General features: G+C 46.6%; 1 protein-coding gene across 2 annotated transcripts in view; it reads left to right on the plus strand.

The window, feature by feature from the left end:
- Positions 1-21,751, plus strand: part of DPH1 (diphthamide biosynthesis 1) — a 1,777,158-nt gene that overhangs the window by 174,087 nt on the left and 1,581,320 nt on the right. For both annotated transcript variants that reach the window (XM_085649080.1, XM_085649081.1), the window contains 2 exons: positions 1,512-1,664; positions 20,509-20,572. In XM_085649080.1, coding sequence (XP_085505206.1) covers positions 1,512-1,664; positions 20,509-20,572 — 217 coding nt within the window. The remainder of the gene's footprint in view (positions 1-1,511; positions 1,665-20,508; positions 20,573-21,751) is intronic.

Raw genomic sequence — 21,751 nt, forward strand, 5'->3', positions numbered from 1 at the left:
TTATGCATGGTTGCTGTTTTGGAGATATTTATAAAGTCAGGATTTTTGAAGTAGACTTAAACATTAGAAAGAAACTTTACTGAGGAAGAGTGGGCCATGGTCATGCAAGCCTCGAGGTAGACATGCCTTCACAAGCGCTGTGCTTCCCAGAGCTCTTGGTACTGAATATCTTCGTAGATAAATAACACTAGTCTGGGAAAGATTTTCTTTTTTTGGATCGCCCTCCTGATATCACATGAGGTACCCCTTTGATTGCACGAAGTGAAATGAGTAATGTGTACCAAGCTGCAAGAGATTAACCTGCAACCGTCTGCTCCCCAAGACCATTGGTGAACCTAAGATGGTGGCCAGAACCGCATATCCAACATTACAAGAGCTCTGATGGTCGTTGGAGGCCACTGAAGCTTTTATAGGTTTGACAGTGATAGAGAGCAGTCATCCTGAGAAGGTATTACTCTACACCAGTCTAGCAAGTGCAGCAGTACTTTTAGGTCTTTTAGATTTTTCGTGCAAAGGGTTTTTCAGATTCCTATGGTAAATCCCTAGTTGCTGGAAAACTGATTGCCACTCAGCATAGATTGATTGAGTGACTTCAGTTGCATGAAGCCCAGTGGGATTGCTAGCTAGAAATGAACCTTTTTACAGTCCAGTCTTTAGGCCATCTCTCCCATACTTACGATGAAGAAACTGCAGAAGAATCAAGGCCCTTAATGTAACATACCTTGGTGACTGATTACTTTCACACTACATCCCAATCTGGTGAGGTTTGTGGGGAAACAGGAGCAGACTGTCGTAATCTCTATGATCGTTTGAGAGGGAAGAGCACTCTAATGGTCTCTCTTGAGAGCCTCCAAACGAACGGTGATGGTTTTTAAGTTAATGTGCTTGCGATGAAACGCAAACTTGAGGCTTTCACAACGAGGGTGGTTATAAGATTACTTTGAGTCCCTTTGAGTCCACAACTGTAGAGTGGCATCTTTCATACATTTTAAAGATAGGCTGAATGGTTTAAAAATGATAGGCTTCTAATATCTGCTTGCTAGGCTGATGTAATGGTGGCGAGGACTCTCATCTGAGATCCGCAAGTGACTCTTTTTGTTTTTTTGAGAGTGGAGGTAGCTATGACTGATGGTTCTTTATTCATATCACTGAAATGCGTTGTGCGATTGCCTGTGAGAAGGAAAAGGAAAAGTTAATAGTTTCAGTAATGTTCTTTCAGATGGCTACTTCCTGCCGAATTCTCATCAGTGTCCCTTCTCTAATGGGGTTTGTTTTTGACAGTTGTATTTGTTGGTTTTCTGTAAGGTCCACCATTTTTGTTTGATGTGTGTGGGGTGGGAAAAATAGCATAATTGCTGTTACTAGTGTGGGGCAGGCATATGTTTAGTTGCTAGGGAATGGACTTGTGTTGCCCAACCCATAAATGCTGTGAGTGTGTGGAGGGTGGGAGGAAGGAGAATGTCAAGTGGATCCTGCAATTTGGGCTCACTTCCTATTTTCCCTTTTTTTAGCTCGAGCTCCACGCAGACGGGTAGCCAACCAGATTCCAGAGGAAATCCTGAACAACCATGAGCTTCAGGAAGCAGTTGGCACTCTCCCCAGCAACTACAACTTTGAGATCTATAAAACGATCTGGAGGATCCAACAGACTGGAGCCAAAAGAGGTGAGTAGACCGCACAGGGTTGGTGGCAGAGAGGTCTGGCGGCAGGTATTGTCAGTTTAGCTGGTGGGGACCAAGAGAGTTGAGAACATCAGAGCTGCATGTATGTCAATTATCCCTATTTTGGGAAATGATTTGTAATTTAATTTTTCCAAAACAATTATGTGCCTCAATTCTTTTTGTTTTTGCTTATTCCTTTCTTAAGTATTCCACAGTTTCATCTGTCAGTGGGTACATCAAATGTTCACTAATTGTGTTTGAGTGTTCCCAGATATTTGGGGTGCAAGCTGGGTATCAGCATTGGTCAGTGTTAGGGATGATACTGAAGGCAAAAGGAGTCATGCTGAAATCTCAGATCAGGGTGAGGATATGGAGATCAGACTGAGGCCAATATGGGGTGCGGTCAAGGGTAGTCGGATGTCAAAACGTGGCTGAATGCAGTAAGTGGTTAGGTTGGGTGCAGAAAGTTCATATTGAAGGCAGTGGGTGATCTAATGGGGTAGTGTGACGCACTAGGCCTGAGACTCATGAGAGTTCTGAACTAGGACACAAAACATTGAGGTTTCAGGCTGAGTGGTCCATCTCATGGCAATGAGAGGTCTGGCTAAAATTAGTGAGTGGTAAGAATTGGGGCATATGAGACAGACGGAGGGCAGGGAAGCATCAGGCGAAGGACAGACTAAGTACAGAATGAGGGCAAGGCCTGACAGGTGAAGTGCAGTGTGAAGGGAAAGGTCAAGCCAAGAGTAGGGGTCAGCCTGATAGCAGTGATAGCTGAGGCCGAGTGGGGAAGTTAAAGGCAGAGATAGGCAAGGCTGAAGACCGTAATGTGACCAACTCTGGACATTGAAAAGTTATGCAGAAGACAGTAACTGGTCAAACTGAGGCCAACAGATTCGGCTATGAACAGTTAGAGTATAGCCAGAGGTCAATAAAATGCATGGGCTGAGGTTAGTGATAAGAGAGACTGGAACTAGGGTTAGTGAGTGGTCAGGCTGATGGTAGTGAGGATAAGTGAGAGGTCGAATTGAAGTAGTTAAGAGGTGAGAACTAGGATGTGATCAGTGTCTTTTGAAGCTGAGAAAAGGGTACTGACTGAATGTAGTGTTATGTCTGACGTAGGGCAATGAAAGAGCAGATTGAAGGCTGACTGAAGTTTTGTTTCCTGTCCTTATCTCCTTGAACCTTTTCTCTCCCTTTCTGCCTCGCTTTCTCCTTCTCTCTCTTTTCCCTTTGCACTTCTTACCTTCTTGATGAGGATCATGCTGAAAGGTCTTATAGAGCGTATTCATACAAGAATGGTTTCCTGGGGGTGGTAGACGCAGTTAGGAGAAGAATTTATGGCTGTTTAAATAATCATGCTTTTAACTTCTTGTAAAAAAGACTCAAAGAAGACAAGCTCTTATTGTCAGCCGGGAATGAATTCCAGTGTTTTTCCTCCAAGTAAGAAAATCAGCAACCACCTTACCTTAGTCTTATGATATGAGGGACTGTTAGATAATTTCTAAGAAGCTGAACAAAGATGATGAGTGGAGTGATAGTGATTTTTTTTTTGTTGGAGGTAGCAAATGCCACAATTGTTGACGGCATGGAAGGTAAAAAGTTAGGCATTGAAGACTATTCGCTTAGAGATGGACAACTAGTATAGGTTTGCCAGATGGAGAGTGATAAAAACGTGAGGGGGAGATTAAGGAGAAGGCGTGGAGACAAATTTTGAAAGATTTGAAGACACTGTAAAAAAATATTGAGGAGGTCCCAAATAAAGGGCATTTCCATAGTCTATAATGAAGAAGGTAAGGATTGCAGCTTTATGTGATATCAGAAGAAGCAATGGAAGAACCTGTCATAGCATTCTGAGAAAGTGAAAAGAAATGGCTGAGATCTGATTGATTTGACATTGAAGGGAAAGATTGTTGTGTAAGCCGGGTCTGGTGGCTCAGTGGACTAATGTGTCCACTGCAGGGGCCTGTGTTCAACCTAATGGTCACAGGTTCAAATCTCGGCAGGCCCACTCAGCCTTTTATCCATCTGAGGTTGATAAAATGAGTACCATTGAGTTGGGTAACAAGAAACACCTGTTATTCAGCACCAAGATGCCTCTAGGTGAACGTCCGTTTTACAAATACGCATGTTATGTTATGTTAAGTAAACAAGCCAAGGCTTTTGGCTAATGCAGAGTTTGGTATTGTCCAAGTGCAGTAGACTACAAAGCTGAGCACCAGCTTGAATTGTCCCTACCAAATATAAGGACCTCTGTGTTATCTTTGTTTAATTTGAGACCATTTGTATTCATCCACCTGGCAACCTGCTCCATTCAGTTGCCAAGTGGCAACTGCATGGAGCAACATAGGTGAGTATGGTGACAAGAACTTTCGTGTCACCAGTCTAAGAGATGATTTCACAGGCCTGAGCGCAGACAAATAGTGCAAGGAAAGAAACATAAAACTGAAACTGGTGGATCTCTGTGAGAAGCCTTGAGGGAGATTGAATTTCATGGAAATGAATTATAATCTAAAAGGGTGAAGGGAGATGGCATGAGAGCTATCAGAAAGAAGTGACTGAAACCATTTTGAGGCTTCCTTACGGATACTGATATGCAATCAGGATGGGGTGTGATACCATATCGAATGCATAGAGAAATCTTGAAGGAACCAGGTGGTAGAGTTGCATTGGTCTAGTGTCGTTTTGATATCATCCAGTGCAAATTCAGTACTATGCTATGACCAGAAGTTCGATTGAGATTAATCAAGAAGGGCATTGGTTTCCAAATAATTAGAATATTGAAGATTCTTACATTTTTTTTTATCAGAAAAAAAAGGTCAGAGACATTTAAAAATGGTCAAGATACTGGAATCTGCAGATGGCTTTTTTTTTATTATAAAGGTATCAAAAGGGCGCACTTCCAGTGATCTGGAACTGTCGCAGTGGAAGGAGGTAGATTACATAAATTGGTCAAGGCTGGACAGATTACATCTTCAGCAGAGAGAACGGGGGAAGAACCAAATGACATCCTGACTTAATGTTTTTTATTAGGGACTGCACCTGTTCAATGGGAAGCGGTGCAAATTCAGGCATAGAAGACCCAGTTTTCGAAAAAGTATGGGAAGTAAAATCTGGAGGGGGCTGAGGGGCAAAACTTGAATACATTATGCTGAATTTATCTGAGAAAAAAAGGAAACATCATTGCACAGTTGCTGAGATGGGATTATAGTGTTGTCACATGCCTGAGGTTTAAGAGCTTTTTTAAAAATGAGAAACGTATCACGGCCAACTTTTTGGAAGTTCCTATCTTGAGCATGGAGAAGGAATTGCAGGCGGATCTAATAAGTAGTAAATGCATATTAAACTCTTGACAATATATAGAATTGTCATCAAAGTTGTAGCTTTAACTCCATAAGCGCTCTAAGCGCCTACACTTGTGTATGGCGACTCAGTTCTTAATAATCTCAAGGAGCGGCTGAGTGTTTCCTTTGAGTTTTGGTAAGCTATAGAACCGAGAGTAAGAGAGACCTAGGTATTGAAGTCAGCTGTGCAAATGGAGATGTATGATGGATTAGGGGAGCAGAGCAACTCAATGCAGAAGACTGATTCGAATGACTGACCTTGGCCTAAAGGTGTGATATTTGTGTGTTGAGATAAACTGGCCTGGTATATGATGTCCACTTAAGTAAGTGGGTGCCCTGCACCAGTCCAGACAACCCTTATGGTGATTTATGAGGTCTTAGACAACCTTAGAAAGCTCTCTGAGTGGTAGCTGTGGAGAGCAGCCTTCAGGCTTAGTCCAGAAGGAAGGTAAAGCAGCTTGTTTTACCAGAAAGCACTCGTATAGTATAGATTAAGTGAAAAAGTACCACACAAGTTATTTATAAAAATATGTATTTATTATATAATACTCTCCAACACATAAAAATATCTCCTACCCGGAGATATGCACAATGGGGGGGGGGAACAAACCATATACTAAGAAAGTGGTAAAAGAACCACGACTCAAGTCAGGACGATGTTTAGAGGACGTAGAAGTGCTGAGGACCCAAGGAACCACCCAAGCTGAGTGACTAGGAACCCCACAGAGAGTGTGTGCAGTGTGGGAACGCAACCGCCTGCTCCGTACAAATCAACACGTAAGTCGCGTTTGGAATTTTTAAGATTAAGGATCCTTCCCAGTGGACCATGAAGAAACCCTTTGGAAGACAGAAGGTTGGAGAGCCACCCCACCCGTGGATACCCTAGTACCCACGTTACCTACACTAGGGAAGCCGGGTGCATAGGTGTGAAGTGGTGTTGGAAACCGCCTTCAAACCCAATGGAGGACTTCATAAAAGAGCGGCTGCTGAAGGAGAAAGTGTCCAGTAGAATCCGTAGGTAGATTCTAGTTGAGAGGTACCTGCAAGCAGAGAGGACGGAGTCAATGTCACTCAGGAGTGACCAGCAGATCTGGAAGACGAATGCCCACCAATGTCAGGAGTTGCAGGAGAGTTGACGATGACCTTGACTCTGCAGCTGTGAGGACCAGTTGATGCTGGGAAGACCAGGAGCCGTGCATGAGCCTTCGGATGTCAAATGCTAAGGGGTCGGTGTCCGGTGGGAGCACCAACAAGCCTTGGCAAATTCAACCAATGCAGAACCTTACAGAGTCGTAGGAGCTCAGGATCAGCAGACCGGTCAGCTTAGTAGCGGTGCCTGCGAATGCAGGGAAGTGACTCCTTCACTTTAAGGGAGATTCCTTCGGGTATCTTTGATGCCCACAGGCCTTCGAAGGTTCATGTATGGTGCACAGGCACAGACGATGCAGCAGACTGGAAGGGAGACCAAGTCGAACCCAAATGAAGTCCAGCGAACTCCAAAGTGCCCAGACGGTAGAAGTAGAAGTGGTGTCTGACTTGAATCTTGAAACACGACAAATCTAGGGACCTACACTCAGGTAAGCCCTTAAGTACCCTAATGAAAGGGTGGGTACGATTCAGGGGACCCTCCCAGGGGAAGGTCTGAACAGAAGGAGGTTACTCCGAACTGGACTATGCACGAAGACACCAAATGTGCCTCTCATGTAGCCTTAGTGGCACTGGCAAGCGCACCCACCCGGTCCCAATACACTAAATCCTGTCTGAGAGGCGGTCACACCTCCCTGTGACAGGATGCCTATTGTTCTGCCTTCACCTGCTTGAGCTTGGCTCAGCAGCAGGAAGGCAGAATCGGGTCTCTGGTCGGAAGCAACCATTTTGTACTGTCTGGGTCTAGAAGACTGGCACCAAGAACACTGAGAGCTCTTCCCATGCTTGGAATCTTACCTCTGTGTGGGTGTATGATTCCAACATGTTTGATACCAAACATGATGGGATTAGTTTAAACCAATTTCGAGATGATCATCGCGTAATTACGCGGTGCCCCTTTATATAGTATATGGCTGTTTCACTTACAACCCAGGAGAATGGACTCCATAGGCTGTAGGGGTGTCCTGCTCATGTAGGGACACCCTCACATTTAGAACCAAGCACCCTGCTTTCAGGATTGATAAGACCTGCTGTAGGTGTGACTTATAGGTTTTAAGGGCAGTGACCCTAGATATAGGAAACCTATATCTTTAGTAAGTGGTGCTAGCAGCATCTTACACAGGCTGCAATGGCAGGCCTGTAGTTCCATTTTGAATGGTCTCTCGTAGGTGGCATGATACATGGTTCAGCCCATGGGAGACCTCTGGGGTACCTATGCCCTGGGTACCTTAGTATCATATACTAGGGACTGATACAGGCACCCTAGTATCGAATCTGGGATGTACCCAAGTACTAACCAAAACAATTTAAGGGAGAAAGCAGATAGACTTGGGTCCTGATTAGCAGGATCCCAGTCAATAACAACTTAGCACCAGGCAAAAAGTGGGGGTAACCATAAAAGCAGATCCTACTTTCCTACATGTGTGCTTTGCTATCATTGTGGGAAGTTGATTGCAATGACATACTATTTTGATGGGAACTGTGAGACCGTGCCAAAGGAAATGGAGTTTCCAATTTGATATAGAAATGATTGGTAAAAACCAGATCATGTGAGTGACCTGCTTGATGCATGAGACCAAACTCTAATTGGAAAAATAATCTTAATTTCAGGCAAAGTTCCATCTTCCAGGTGGTAATTAAGGTGTTTTAAGTATAGGGAAATCCGCCACCATTAATATGTTTTCACTTTCAATAACTGAGCAGATCATATAGGCTCGGTGAACAATGGCGATCCCGCTTCCTGGCCTGCTTTGGTGATAGGGTTGTCACTTTTTCCAGACAAAAATATCAGCCATCTGCTCACATTTAAAGATTCTTTAAAGACCAGGACCTGATTCGTAAGTGGAACTTTATTTGAAATGTCTGTATTCGTTTTTAACATGCCATTTCTACCTTTGTTTACTTTCATTATCAGGCAGGGGCCATTAGGGCAGCTGTAGATCACATTTTAAAGTGTTTTCTTGAAACACTTACTGTGCTGGCTTTAGGCGATTTAAAAAAAAAAGTTTGTATTCATGGCACATTAAGATACTGGCCATAAAACTCGCCAGGTGGCAACCCCATTTGGTGGTCACACCCAACGTTCTCTATTTGCTCCAAACATGAGTCCATATGGTGTAGATATTGATCGAGTTGTGGGAGAAGTGATGTCCTTGCAGAACTCTGTATAGTGTGTGGATAACTTCTTTGTCGCTGGTGCCTGGGTGTCTGGGCCGACATCAGCTTTGGGTATTGAGGACTGTTGCGGGTCTGGTTTCTGGAGTATGTGTTTTATTGAGGAGTGTGTGGGAGTCTTCATTTTTGAGGATGCCACGAAGGTAAGTCTCGGGGTGTCTCTGACCGATATGAGCTGTTTGAAGGGGTCATGGTCAGTGGGAGACGAATTCTCACTATTGGTCTGTTTGGGTCGAGTAGATTTCTGTATTTCCTTTCAGGGCACTCTGTCCCATCTATTTCGGGTGTGTTCCGGTGCTGACCCCAGGTTCCCTCTCTTACAAACTGCTATGGGGTTGTCCGCGAAAGTGCGCCCCTGCCCTTGTATCTGTCCTCCCGGAGAGGGCACCAATCTCTTTTCCTCTACTGTGAGCAGTTCTTTCAGTTGTTCGACTAGTAGCTTTGGTATAATGGGGTGGGGGCACACTACACCCCCAACCCTGACTTGGACCTTCTTCAGTAGATTGTGGTAGTTGTACAGAACTCTTTATACTGCCAGACCGTTGTCAGGAGCCCCGAGCATGTGCTATCCTAGGCGTGCTGGATGCACACTCAGATCAGACGAGGGTCGTCGTGGGAGCAAATTGCTTGCGGCAGCATCTTTGATTGTAGGCCCCTGGGGTTTGTGTGCGGCAGGTTTTCCAGCATCCGGCCAGAGGAGCCCCTGCTCACCACAGTAATGTTGGTCTCAGGGCAGGTACTCTAGGGATCTGCACATGGTAGTTGTAGGTGCTGAATCCCACATCTCTCAGCCACCATCAGGCTCCCTTTAAGTTGTCAGGCCTCGGGGCTCAGCAGTCTGTTTTTGGAGCCAGCTGCGCGTCCTACCTCCAATCCGCTTTGGATGCCACACACATCCTTCAATCTATTACGGACTCAGACAGGCAGTCTCGATAGGTGGGTCTTCTGGCTGCCTGCCAGGGACTCCCTCACACATCGATGATGCTGATCTCTGGGTAAGTTCAGGTGGGGTCGAGCCGGAATGGCGCCTTTCCCGGATCACTCGGGACATTGTACAGGACCCGCGGCTGCTTTGCTGTGGTTCCGGCAGCCATCGTTCTCGCACTGCTGCGCAATCACCAGCCCTCACATTGCAGCCCTGCCAAGTACCATGCACTAGGCGTTAGACTCACACATTTCAGTGAGGTGGTCCACATCACTACACTGGAATGCAATGTCACGCTGCTCCCGGCAAGCTTAGGGCCCTAGCTCAGCTCAGCCTGCACAGTGCTACAATATAACACTATGCACCCGACGCCGGCGCAGCATTAGCAGTCACGTCAGGATGGTCGGAGTAGTGCCTAATTGCAATGTGAGTTTTTGAGACTTGCACAGTGCAGCTGCTGCTGGTCAAATGGCAGCACATGTTCTTGCAGCTTGCACGGCGGACAGTGGCGGTATGATCCTGCGATGGACCCGACCGGCTCGTTGTGAACCGCCTGCTGGCACACTCTGGCAACCATGAGGATCCATGGGGGCTCAGCTCAGCTCGCACTTCTTTGCCTTCTTTTACTTTCTAGGCAATAGCCTCTGCTGTGGACAGGACCTTTCACAATCGCTGGGCACTGGAATATGGAGGCGGAGACAAAATCTGTTCTGCAACTTACTACCGCAGCAAGTGCGCACCAGGCCCAGCGCAAGTATAGTTGTCGTCGTCGTCTGTTATTTTGAAATATTTCTGGTATACATGGGCACTTCAGCCTGCATTCAACGTATTCTCGGCCTAACAAGTAGCACTTCTTGCACCCTGAGTGGTCAGAGTGGGCATAGCCGGTGCAGTCACTTAAAATCACCTTGCCGATCTCTGTTGGCCCACCATCTGCTGCACCAGCCCCCAGACATCATGTTTTCACCAGACAGTTCCTGTCCTAGTCCGCCTGTTCTGTCTGGCACAGATCGAGCTGAGCCCAACCCACCACAGCCAGCTGACAGCTCAGACAGGACTACACCACTCCTGAGAGGACGGAGTAGGGCGTTCCTGTCCTGCCAGCCCTAACAGTCTCAAGGCAGGTCAGCTGCATGGCGCCAAGTACAGAAGCACCGCACGTCAGGTGAGAGTTTGGGACTCACTTTGAATCTCCACTATATTGCTTTTATTTAGACTACTCTGCTATTCTACTAGGAAGCTGTGTTATACCTATATACATACATGAAGCACCAATCCACTAGGGCACTCCACTGTAAAGCAACGTGAATAAACATATCAGCTTTAAAAAAAACACAAGCATTTACAATGCAATCGGTCTTGCCTTTGGGACCTTATATGTATTTAGCTATGCAGCACATTAGCCTGGGTGCTGAAACATCTACTGTTCTTTAACATGGAGGAAAAGTAAGCACCAAACTGCGTGACACGCCAGGTATGGGAACACATGGAGTGAAATATTGCCTTTCAGCGGGAAATGGTATAGTCAAAAGCTCTGTGTTTATTCTAAAATCAGGGCCTTCGGTGGTCATATCACTGAAAATACAAGATTTGAATAAAATATTATTGTCTACGGGTGCTTGTGGAAGACAATATCTATGGACTGGAATCTAAAGAATGCTAAGGTGATTCTGGTATATTACTGACTTTTGCTGGTCGTTTTCTATCAAGAAAGTTAAATAGAGGCAGTTGCCAGAAAAATAAAAATAAGAAAGTCCCTCAGCAGAAAGCAATTCTGGTATTTTACTGACCTCTGCTGGTCGTTTTCTGTCCAGACAGTTAAATAAAAGCAGTTGAACAGAAAAAAAAAGTCCCTAAGTGGAAGCAGACAAGTCCTAGGGCTGATCTCCAGAGCCCACACAGTAAATACCCATATAGGTACTAAAGTATATACAAGAGGTCTCGATTGCTCGACCAAAAAATGATTCCTTAAAGTGATTGAGATTATTGTAACACCATGGTTTGTTCCTTGGCATATTTTGGCAATTGATGGCTTGTTACGAGGAAGGAAGGTAGCCGGATACGGTAGTCCACAGCCCTGCGTCTTTCTGTCACTCTTCGCTTGTGTCGTACTGGAGGGATGAATTTAGAAAACTGGTGGAGGTCATGTCAGGCAGTTTGTTTTGTTATTAGAAAGTTGTTGAAAGCCACACTTGTAGAATGCTCACCTGGACACAGAATTAGCTTTATTTAATATTGGGCGTCACTGCTACCATTTACACCCTTATAAAGCTGTGCTACCCTTTTAGGTTCACTGGTATTTTAATTGTAGATTTTTTTTTTTTTCCTTGAGAGGCCTTTTTGTGTTTGTGTTTTTTATAATGTTTTAAGACAGTCTGTGGGTTGGGTGTACTGTTGGAACTGTACACCCCACAGGACAGGACCCCATGGAACAAGATGGTGATCGAAACTTACAAAATCTATCTGATAGTAGTCAGGGCTGGTCAGGCCTTTTATTCCACTGGGTATTTCTCCACAGTCCTGCTATCTGTGGGGAGATGCTGGCACCGGAATAGAACAAGCTGCCTTTGATGGACTCTATGGTGACTGCACAGGAGAGACAGCAGGTAATAGGGGGGAGAGCAAGTGTCACATAGATATTTTATCTACCTTCTTGAGCCAGTAACCAGCCCTGTAAGTAAAGTTAGAGTGCCTGAGCTGAGCTCTGCATTGCAGTCACTGTCTGCAGTCTGCACAAAAGTTGAGTTCAGTGTCAGTGAGGCTGGCTCAGGTTCCGTGCTGGAGCCTCTCACATCCAAAAGTCCTCACATTTCTGGTGCTTTTTTGAAGTTTTAAGATCTTCGTAGAGTTTCTCGTGGCTCAAATGGGTGTAATTTCTGACAGTTGTTTCCCTCGTCTTCATTGCTTCATTTTGATCGCAAGAAAGTGTCACTCATAGTCGTTGAATATCACTCATAATTATACTGGAATTATGAAAATGTCACACATAAGCAGTCTGAAACCTTGGCAGCTATGAGGTAGTAGCCTGCCTAGCTCTGATTTTCGGGCTCCCCAGCCTCTCAGCTCCCCAGTGCCGACCCGGGGGTAAGGGTTGGAGGGGGGTGAGGGGTGAGTGGTGAGTGGCGGGGAAGGAAGGTCATTCATTATTTTGCTATGTCGCTCTACTTTGTCAAATGTATAATTTTGGAGGGGTTATCGGGCTCAGTGTGCGGAGCTCAGGGTAGACACGTCTTGGCTTGGTCTGGTTTCCTCCTTGGCCACACCCTCATTTGTCATGTTACATTAGTTATTCTTTCCATCTCGCTCTCCTGTTGTATCTTTTTGGATCTGGCTGGCTTTCTCCCTTTCACACACACATGTACCCCCCTTTCTTCTCTTTGCATTTTTAGTTCCTACTCTGGCCCGGTCATGTTGCACGCACTCTTTACCAGATCGTCCTTTTTTCTGTCATGCTGCGCTCCCCTCTTCCACAGACTGTCTTTCCTGCCTAGATCGTATCTCTCTCTTGCATGCTGCTGTCTTTCCTCTACAGACATGCTCTTAAGCAGCACTCTCTCTTCCACACTCCGTCTTTCTGCCTGGCTATGCTTCCTCCTCCCCAGACCATCTCTCCCACGTGAGCACTCAGTGGAGTAGCCAGTGTATCATGGGTCCTAGTGCAACAAGCATTGGCATAGCCAATAGGTCTCGCTTTTGGGACCTTATAAGTGTTTAGCCATGCAATAGTTAGGGTTGTTGCACCAAGGATATTGTGCTGCATAACTAAATACTTATAAGGTCCCAAAAGCGAGACCTATTGGCTATCCCAATGCTTGTTTCTAATTGTCACATATGAAAGCACCTTCAAATAAGTGAGATCCGGATGTGTGTGACACTACAGTTTTGCTCCATATATAATAAGAACTTAGCCCAAAGTAATAGAACCTAATGTATCGACATTGGAATGATGAGCAGCTGAGACAGTCATGCCAGATGCACATTTTGAGCTTCAGTAATTAACCAGTTGTCAAAACGGAGTACTTACCTCACTGTGCTGCCTCGACGGCTGAGAAAAAAGAAGAGCTGTGGGAAAGAGGATGAGGAGAAAGGGAGGACTGAGGAAAAGTGCAGGTTGGAGAAGCGCTGAGGGCAGGATAAGGGGGGAGGGAGGGCCGAGACCAAGTGAAGGCTAGAGAAGCGCTGAGGGCAGGATTGGGGGGGGGGGGCTGAGGCAAAGTGAAGGTTGGAGAAGCAATGAGGGCAGGAGGATGAGGGGTGAGGGAGGGCTGAGGCCAAGTGAAGGTTGGAGAAGCACTGAGGGCCGGTGGAGGAGGGGAGAAACTAAGGGCTGAGGCAGAGTGAAGGCTGGAGAAGCGCCGAGGGAAGGAGGTGGATGGAGGCTGGGGTGGGCTGAGGCAAAGTGAAGGCTGGAGAAGCACTGAGGTCAAGATGAGGGGAGAGAGGGCTCAAGTTTGGAGAAGCCCTTGGGGCTGATGCAAAGTGAAGACTGGAGAAGCACTGAGGGCAGGAGGATTGGGGGGGGGCTGAGGAAAAGTGAAGGGTGATGAAACGCTGATGGCAGGAGGAGGAGAGGGAAGGAGGGCTGAGGTAGAGTGAATGCTCGAGAAGTGCTGAGAGCAGTAGGATGAGGGGGAGGGCTGAGGCAAAATGAAGGCTGGAGAAGTGCTGAGGGAAGGAGGATGAGGGGGGGATGAGGCAAAGTGAAGGCTGGAGAAGGACTGAGGGAAGGAGGAGGAAGGGGAAAGTAGGGTGAGGCAAGAGAGAAGACTGAAGAAGCTGTGAGGGCCGGAGGGGAAGAGGAGAGAGGGCTGAGGCAAAGTTAAGGCTGGAGAAGCACTGAGGGCAGGAGGGGGAGGGAGGGCTGGGGACAAGTGAAGAATGGGGAAGTGCTGACGGAAGGCGGAGGAGGAGGGGGTGGTGGGCTGAGGCAAAGTGAAGGCTGGAGAAGCGCTGAGGGCAAGAGGATGAGGGGAAAGTGGGGTGAGGCAGAGAGAAGACTGGAGAAGCTGTGAGGGCCGGAGGGGAAGAGGAGAGAGGGCTGAGGCAAAGTGAAGGCTGGAGAAGCACTGAGGACAGGAGGATGAGGGGGGAGGGAGGGCTGAGTAAAAGGGGAGGCTGGAGAAGCGCTGAGAGCAGGAAGATGAGGGGAGGGACTGAGGCAAAGTGAAGGCTGGTGAAGCACTGAGTGCAGGAAGATGGGGGTGGGCTGAGAAAAAGTGAAGGCTGGGGAAGCGCTGAGGGCAGAAGGATGAGGGGAGAGGGGGGTCAGGCAGAGTGAAACTGGAGAAGCGCTGCGGGCCAAAGGGGAAGAGGAGGGAGGGCTGAGGCAAAGTGAATGCTGGAAAAGCACTGAGGGCAGTAGAAGGAGAAGGCAAGGAGGTTTGTGGAGAGAATAAAGTGATTCTATAAATGTGGTTCAGGTAGAGGCAGAAGAAGAGGAGATGTGCGGTTAAGTGAGGAAGATGAGCGAGAAGGAAACCCGGACTGGTGGAGGAAGACAGAGAAAGTAAGGGATATGTTCTGTAGTTTGAGGACAAGAAAAACAAGGGAAGGACTGGTTGCCGATTAAATGCATTCAAGCAAATTTGTGACGCGGCGGAGCGTGGCAAGCGCGCGGGGCGGGGGAGCACATTACAGGCGGGGGAGCGGACCCTTTGAAGTACGATGCCAAACGGATTGCATGGCGGCACGATGCACGTGATTGTGCGCGTGCTCGCCATGCAATCCGCTTTTGGGAGCCCCTTACTAGAGTGTCGCATAGCGATTGCTATCGCAATAGCTAGGCGAGACCTAAAAAGGGACATGTTTGAATTGTAAATACATCAATAACCAGGGTTAAAATGGCCCCTCAGGCCTCAGGACCCTGGTGCCACTGTACCTGCTGCACCAATGGCGGCTACGCCCCTGAGAGCACTCCTTGTTCCACACCCCGTCTGCCTCTACAGCTGTCACACGTGCTGCATTTCTTGTCCCTTGACCGTTTCTACTCTCAATCTCTCTCTCTTACTGAACTCCCTCTTCTCCAGACTGCCTCTCTTATGCTGTACTCTCTTCCTACTGAAGACCGCTTCTCCCTTGCTTTACTCCATCTTTCCCGGTCTGACTCTTCACGGTGCATCCCTCTTCCTGCCTGGACCTCTCCATATTGTAAGCAGGACAGGCGTGCTTTAACTGGCTGATCACATTTCTCCACAACACACAGGGGAGCTCTATGTTCCTTTTAGTGTTCGTTGCTGCAGGGAGTTAGTGCCACTTGCTTTGATGTAAACCTTGAATGTTAAGAATTATTTTGAGGACTGAGCCGTAGAAAAATGACCCCAGTCCTGCTCTGTACCGCTAATCTGGTGGGAGTCTCTGCGCAAGTAGCTCCTGCTCACACAAAAGCCATTTTACAGTTAAGTGCATTGGGAGCACAACCGGCGTTTGCACTACTTCTTGTGCGCCTGGGGCACTTTGGTATTACAGAACAAAACCACGCATGTATCGGGTGCGATCACAAAGGGTTTTCTTCATCGGTATGTGGGAGTGGTCCCGAGCACACGAGGAAAATACTTTGACCCTGTGCCTGCGCCAATTTAGCTGCAAGCGTAGAGGCAAAGGCACTGATGGGAGGCAGGGGCGTAACACAGGCCTCCACAGCCCCTGCGGTGCTAGGGTGCCCCCGAGCTGCAGGGGGCCCCCTCAGCACAGTACTGAGGCCTGAGAGCTCTGGATTAAATCCGGAGCTGGGGCCCCTGTGTACCTCGCAGGGGGGGGGCCCCTTCAACTTTCGTTACGCCACTGGGAGGCACACTGATTGTGTCCGTTATAGAGGTGCTGCACAGACAGTGCATTCTCCGCCCCGTGTCCCTTGGGAGAGTGGTATGGCGGTTCCACAGTCCCAGCCCCCAGCTTGTGGTTTCCACGCACGCAGTGCACCCACCTGCAGGGGGATCTCTACGCCTCTTTGAAATGCAGGACAGACTGCCACCTGCAATGAAAGGCAGACAGGATTAGCCCCAAAGCCAGTCTGGCTTTCCCCAATGCACGGCCAACGGTGCAGGCGTGTGTTCATTCCTGCACGCTAAGAAGCACTTTCAGAATGATGGGGCGAACCGGCCTAGCCTACAGTCTGCACATACGCCTAAGTGGGTCATGATCCCGTTGGGGCTATGCCTCCTGTGAATCGTGCCCCTCCCCACACTCCATGGTGTAATTAATAGCATATTGCAGTATGTGCATCTGTATAAATACCATTTATGCTATAGCTGTGAAAATGATATGTTGGTTCGGGGAAACTGTTGTTATAAACGCACATTCAAGCCTTTATTGCCATAGTGGAAATGTCGAATTTGAGTTTACCACAAAACAGCAAAATTGACTTGAGACAAACCGTTTGCTGCCTCACGATTCCACCTACCTATTACTTCACACAATGAAACAATTGTGATTGTCACAGCGCCACTGTAGAGTGATTTTATCTTGCTGCATACATTTAGCCCCTTGAATCCCCCGGGTCTGGTTAAATGCATTTTGTTAAAAAATACAAATGAAAACAAGTCTTGGCATAAACCATCTTCGCAGATGGCCGAAGTATTATGTGCTATATATTACAAGTTTTGAGGGGGAGGGGGAATCCTGGTTAGTCGTGGCCGAGCTCCACACTCAACAATGGGAACAAACAGCATATGATCCTCTCCTGACTGACTGACTGAAATATTTGTTAAGCGCACTTATGCCGAGGCGTCTTGGCGCTGAGCTGGAAAGGGGTACGAGGAGAATATCTATGGTTTGGTAAAGAGCCAGGTTTTCGCGGCCTTTCTAAACTGAGACTTACTTGTTGTTAGCCGAAGTTCTGTAGGTAATCTGTTCCATAGGCTTGCTGCCTGGAAAGAGAAAGCCTTGCCTCCCCAACGGGCCCTTTTGAATTTAGAAATGCCAACCAGGCCCTTACTCATGGATCTGAGTGTACGACTAGGAACGTACCGAGGAAATAACGTTTCCACGTCATCTGCACCGCCTCCATATACTGCTTTGTGCACTAGGCATAGGATCTTGAATTGAATACGATTGCGCACAGGAAGCCAATGAAGCCTCTTCATGCTTGCTGAGGTGGGATGATGTTTTGGGAGGTCCAGCAATACTCTTACAGCTGCGTTCTGCAGAGATTGGAGTTTTGAGAGTTGTCGCTCACCAATCCCAGAGTATAGTGCATTACAGTAATCTATACGAGATAGAACCAGAGCTCCTACTACAGTTTTCCTTAGGGACGGAGGGATAAAAGGCAGAATTTTACGAAGAATTTTAATCATTAGGAAACAGGCAGAGGTGACCTGATTAACTTGGTGGGTTAATGAGAGATCTTTGTCCACCATGAAGCCTAGGTTCTTCACTTTGTGTGCAGGAACAGGGCAAGCGCCCGCCTCTGGAGGCCACCAGAGGTCATTCCAGATGGATGGTTTTTGACCGAATTCCAACACCTCCGTCTTTTCGGTGTTAAGCTTAAGAAAGTTTGAACTCATCCATCTCATTACTCCGGCAAGACAGCTTCTAAATCTCTCCGCAGTAGCTTCATGATTTTGTGTCAGGGACACCACCAGCTGGGTGTCATCTGCATACGACACTAACTTTAGGCCATGATTTTTAATTATGTTAGCCAATGGGGTAACATATAGATTGAACAACGTAGGGGATAGTGCTGATCCCTGAGGAACACCACAAGGGAGAGAGAGTTCAGCAGACTGAAGTCCCTCCCAGTGGATTTGCTGTGATCTTGCATCAAGGAAGGAGCGCAGAAGCGCCAAAGCAGTGTCTCTAATACCTATTTCGTTCAATCTTTCCAGTAACACTCTATGGTTAACAGTGTCGAAAGCCGCTGTTAGATCAAGAAGGACAAGAGTGGCCCTGCCTCCACTGTCCATGACTTTTCGAATTTCCTCCGTAGCCATAATTAAAGCTGATTCTGTAGAATGGCGTGATCTAAAGCCGTGTTGTGTTGCATCTAGTAAATTGTTGGAATCAATGAATTGCATCAGCTCCTGGTTGATCATTTTTTCTGCAACTTTGGAAGGAAATGGAAGACAGGAGATGGGGCGATAGTGTTTAGTATCCTGTGGGTCTAGTGAAGGCTTCTTGAGAATGGGTCTGATGCAGGCCTTTTTCCAACTTGATGGGAAAACACCTGAACTAGTGATTTTATTAAGCAAGGGGGCTAATGATGCACTTATTTCCATGGGGGCCAAATGGTTTATATAGGAGGGGCACGGATCAAGGGGGGAACCTGATTTTATTTGAAGTAGTGCGTCATTGACCTGTTTTATGCTAAAAGTTGAGAATTTAGACAGACCGTTTAGCAAGAGTCGGTTCTCCCGGGGCTTGCCTGTGTCTTTGTTGGGTTCAGTCTGTAGCTTCTGGAGATCATTGTAGACGTCTTGGATCTTACGTTGGAAGAAGATAGCAAGACTATCAACAAAATTTTGATCAGGACAAAAAGTGGTGTCATTAGGACTTTTGCTTAAAGTGGTGACTACTTTAAAAAGTTCCTTAGAAGAATTTTTTGCCTCTTGGATTTTGTTAGTGAAATAAGTCACTTTGGCTTGTTTAATTAGTGATTTATATTTTTCCAAAGTGAGATTGTATTCCTTCTTTGATGTGGGGCTATAGTCTAGTCTCCATAGGCGCTCCTCAGGTGCATACATCATATAGTTATGGTTCAGCTGCACTTTCCACTGAAAAGGCATTTTTAAAATTTCATATAACTTTTGACCTGATTTGTATCAGCACTAAATTTAGTTCTTGCCTAATAGAAAAGGGGCCCGTTGACCACTTACTAACAACTAGTATAGTCAGCATATCTACACACCTGAATAGCCAGGAAGGAAAAGCGTAGTATCTCACAACGAGAACCTTAATCCACATTGTCTATCTTGTGGTCCACCTTGCTGTAAAAGAATAGAGGTCTTCTCTCTTGACTTGCCTGTGGACTGAGTCTGAGCTACTCTTGTTCTGGATCTTAGGTGCTCCTAGGTGGCTCTCTTACCTTAACAAGAGTTAGTGGCATATTCTATTACGACCCGACATGCAGAGTAAACTTAACTAATGTACTCGAATCCCACCATTGATCCTTGCAGTGGACCCATAGACACATCTCGGCTAATTACCGTGACAAAGACAATCTCCACTCCCAGATTATACGAGAGCAGAGCCCAGCCTAATTGAGCCTCGCCCACTTAGGTGGTCCTACAAAGGTGATCCGTTAAGCATTTCACACTTGCTCTCTGACCTGGACCCGAAAGGCTGCATTTGCCTCTGCACCATCATCAAACAGTTCTTGCAGGCTGAAGAGATTGCACAGCACGAGGGTGACCTCTGAGAATCTGTCCCCTCTAGGCTTGAGTCAGCCTATGGCTAGTTTAAGTCCTTGGGTCCCTAAGCGTCCTGCCCCCTCTACTCTTTTCTGAGGACCTCTAGCAGGACCACATTCCCTCAAATGGGGCCAAGGTCCTGCAGAGCAGGATGAGCCTGCTCGGCAGCTCCTCGCATACATAACAACGAGAAAATTCTCATCTCAAACATAAACTGTGACTCATCTGCAGACTGTCAGTCAATCAGTCGTCTGCTTGTGCCAGCAGTCACCTTATGAACAAACCCGCTCTCCCCTCATGTGCTCTACTCTGACCGCCCCTGTTGACTGACCTATACCCTGCAGGTCTGCATAGCTTACTCTGCCTGTAAATCTGTAAGTTTGGTTTGTCCTTAGGCCGTTCGTGGCCTTCTTGTCCCCTCCTGCAGCCACCTCTGGAACGGAAGCTGTCTTCCTAACACCATGTAATGGTTCTGTGGGAAATGCAAGTTTCTCCCTCTCTCCCTCTCTCTCTCCCTCTCCCTCTCTCCCTCTCTCTCTCCCTCTCCCTCTCCCTCTCTCTCTCCCTCTCTCCCTCTCCCTCTCCTCTCTCTCTCTCTCTCTCTCTCTCTCTCTCTCTCTCTCTCTCTCTCTCCCCCGTCCTCCTTCACCTTACTGGTCCCTGTCTGGGCCCACTGTACTTGTCTCTCTCATTTTGTTTCCTCTGTCCTCTCCTCCTGATCCCTGTTAGGGCCTGCTACACATTTTTTCTATTATTGCATCCTCTGCCCGTTCGCCCTGGTAACTCTGCAAGCCTAGTACTCAGATCTTTCTAGTACTCTCTCCGCTTCACTATCCTGACTCCTCTGTGGTCCTGTTGTACCCTTATCTAGTACACTTACCTCCCTGAGCTGACATTTTCTCTTTTACTTTCAGTGGCGCTTCAGATGCCTGAAGGATTGTTGATCTTTGCCTGCACAATTGCGGACATAATTGAAAGGTAGGACTTGCAAAGTATTATTTAAAAAAAAGAAACCTCCGAATTTGTAGGGAGGTATTGATTGATAGACCATTCAATTCTGCTTTATGCTATCTGATATTTACTCGTGTAACCTCTATTTCTTTCAGAACTACCCTTACGTTCTCTAGATTTGGTTTCCCTGGTTGTACACAGCCTTCTGAATTGTATTGGTGTTGTCCCTACCACTTGGGGGTGGGGGGGATATTTTACACATTGATTTCCCTTTCTTTGAGAACTACTTTGTAACATTGCTGCTGACCGTAGGCTCTTGGTATTGTCCTATTCTGAAAGATGAGCATCTTGTTGAAGCGTGTAAAAATGTCATGAATGGGAAACTTGAATAATAAAGTGACTTGCCTCCTCTGTTTTTTGTTGTTGTTGTTTTCCCAGAAAAGAAGACTAACTTTTTAGATCACTTTAGTATGATCATTACAAATAAAGGCTCCTTAAAGTAACAGCGTGGTTCAAAATGTTTACGCACGTTGTTCTTTTGATACCATTATGTTTACAGATAACATCGCACGTTTACGTCAAGAGCTGAACTCTGATTGCATGTTGTGTTAAGAGTACTTTTTTGATGCATTTCCGCAGCCTTTCTCGTGTCTGGGAAAACCACTGCTTTTCTGGGATTCTTGAGGACCGTAGTAAGGTGGTCTTTGGACATTAGGCTTGGGCGTGTTTGATATTGTTTAGCTACTATTCCTATTGGATGGTACCTGACTAGGGTAGAAGGAACTTATCTTATGTTTCAACAGGCTCCTGTTAAATAGTAGCCGTCCATGTCCTTTCCTGATTTGTGTAGTGAGTGGATTTGTGTACAGGAGGCCTTTTTTGTTTGTTATGTCCTCCTGTGGTGTAGGTTTGTCAATTGCTTTGTTTCGGTTTGATCTTATAGGAGGTATTATTGGCTGATGGTTTGGATGCAATGTTGTATACATGTAGGTTTGGTACATTAAAATTAACTTGTTCTGAATTGTATGTATGTTGAGGATATGGTTGTGCTGGTCAGATTGCAAAGCCATTTACATGGTTTGGAGTTGGACTAGTAAATGTCCTAGTTAGTATTTCCAGTGCGTTCTTTTGAGTATTGATATATCTATAGATGTGTGTTCCGTGGAGGTGCCAGTGCTCAGCTAACTAAACGGCTTTGGTGATGTA

Source organism: Triturus cristatus, chromosome 3_2, assembly GCF_964204655.1.
Source record: "Triturus cristatus chromosome 3_2, aTriCri1.1, whole genome shotgun sequence".
Taxonomy (NCBI): domain Eukaryota; kingdom Metazoa; phylum Chordata; class Amphibia; order Caudata; family Salamandridae; genus Triturus; species Triturus cristatus.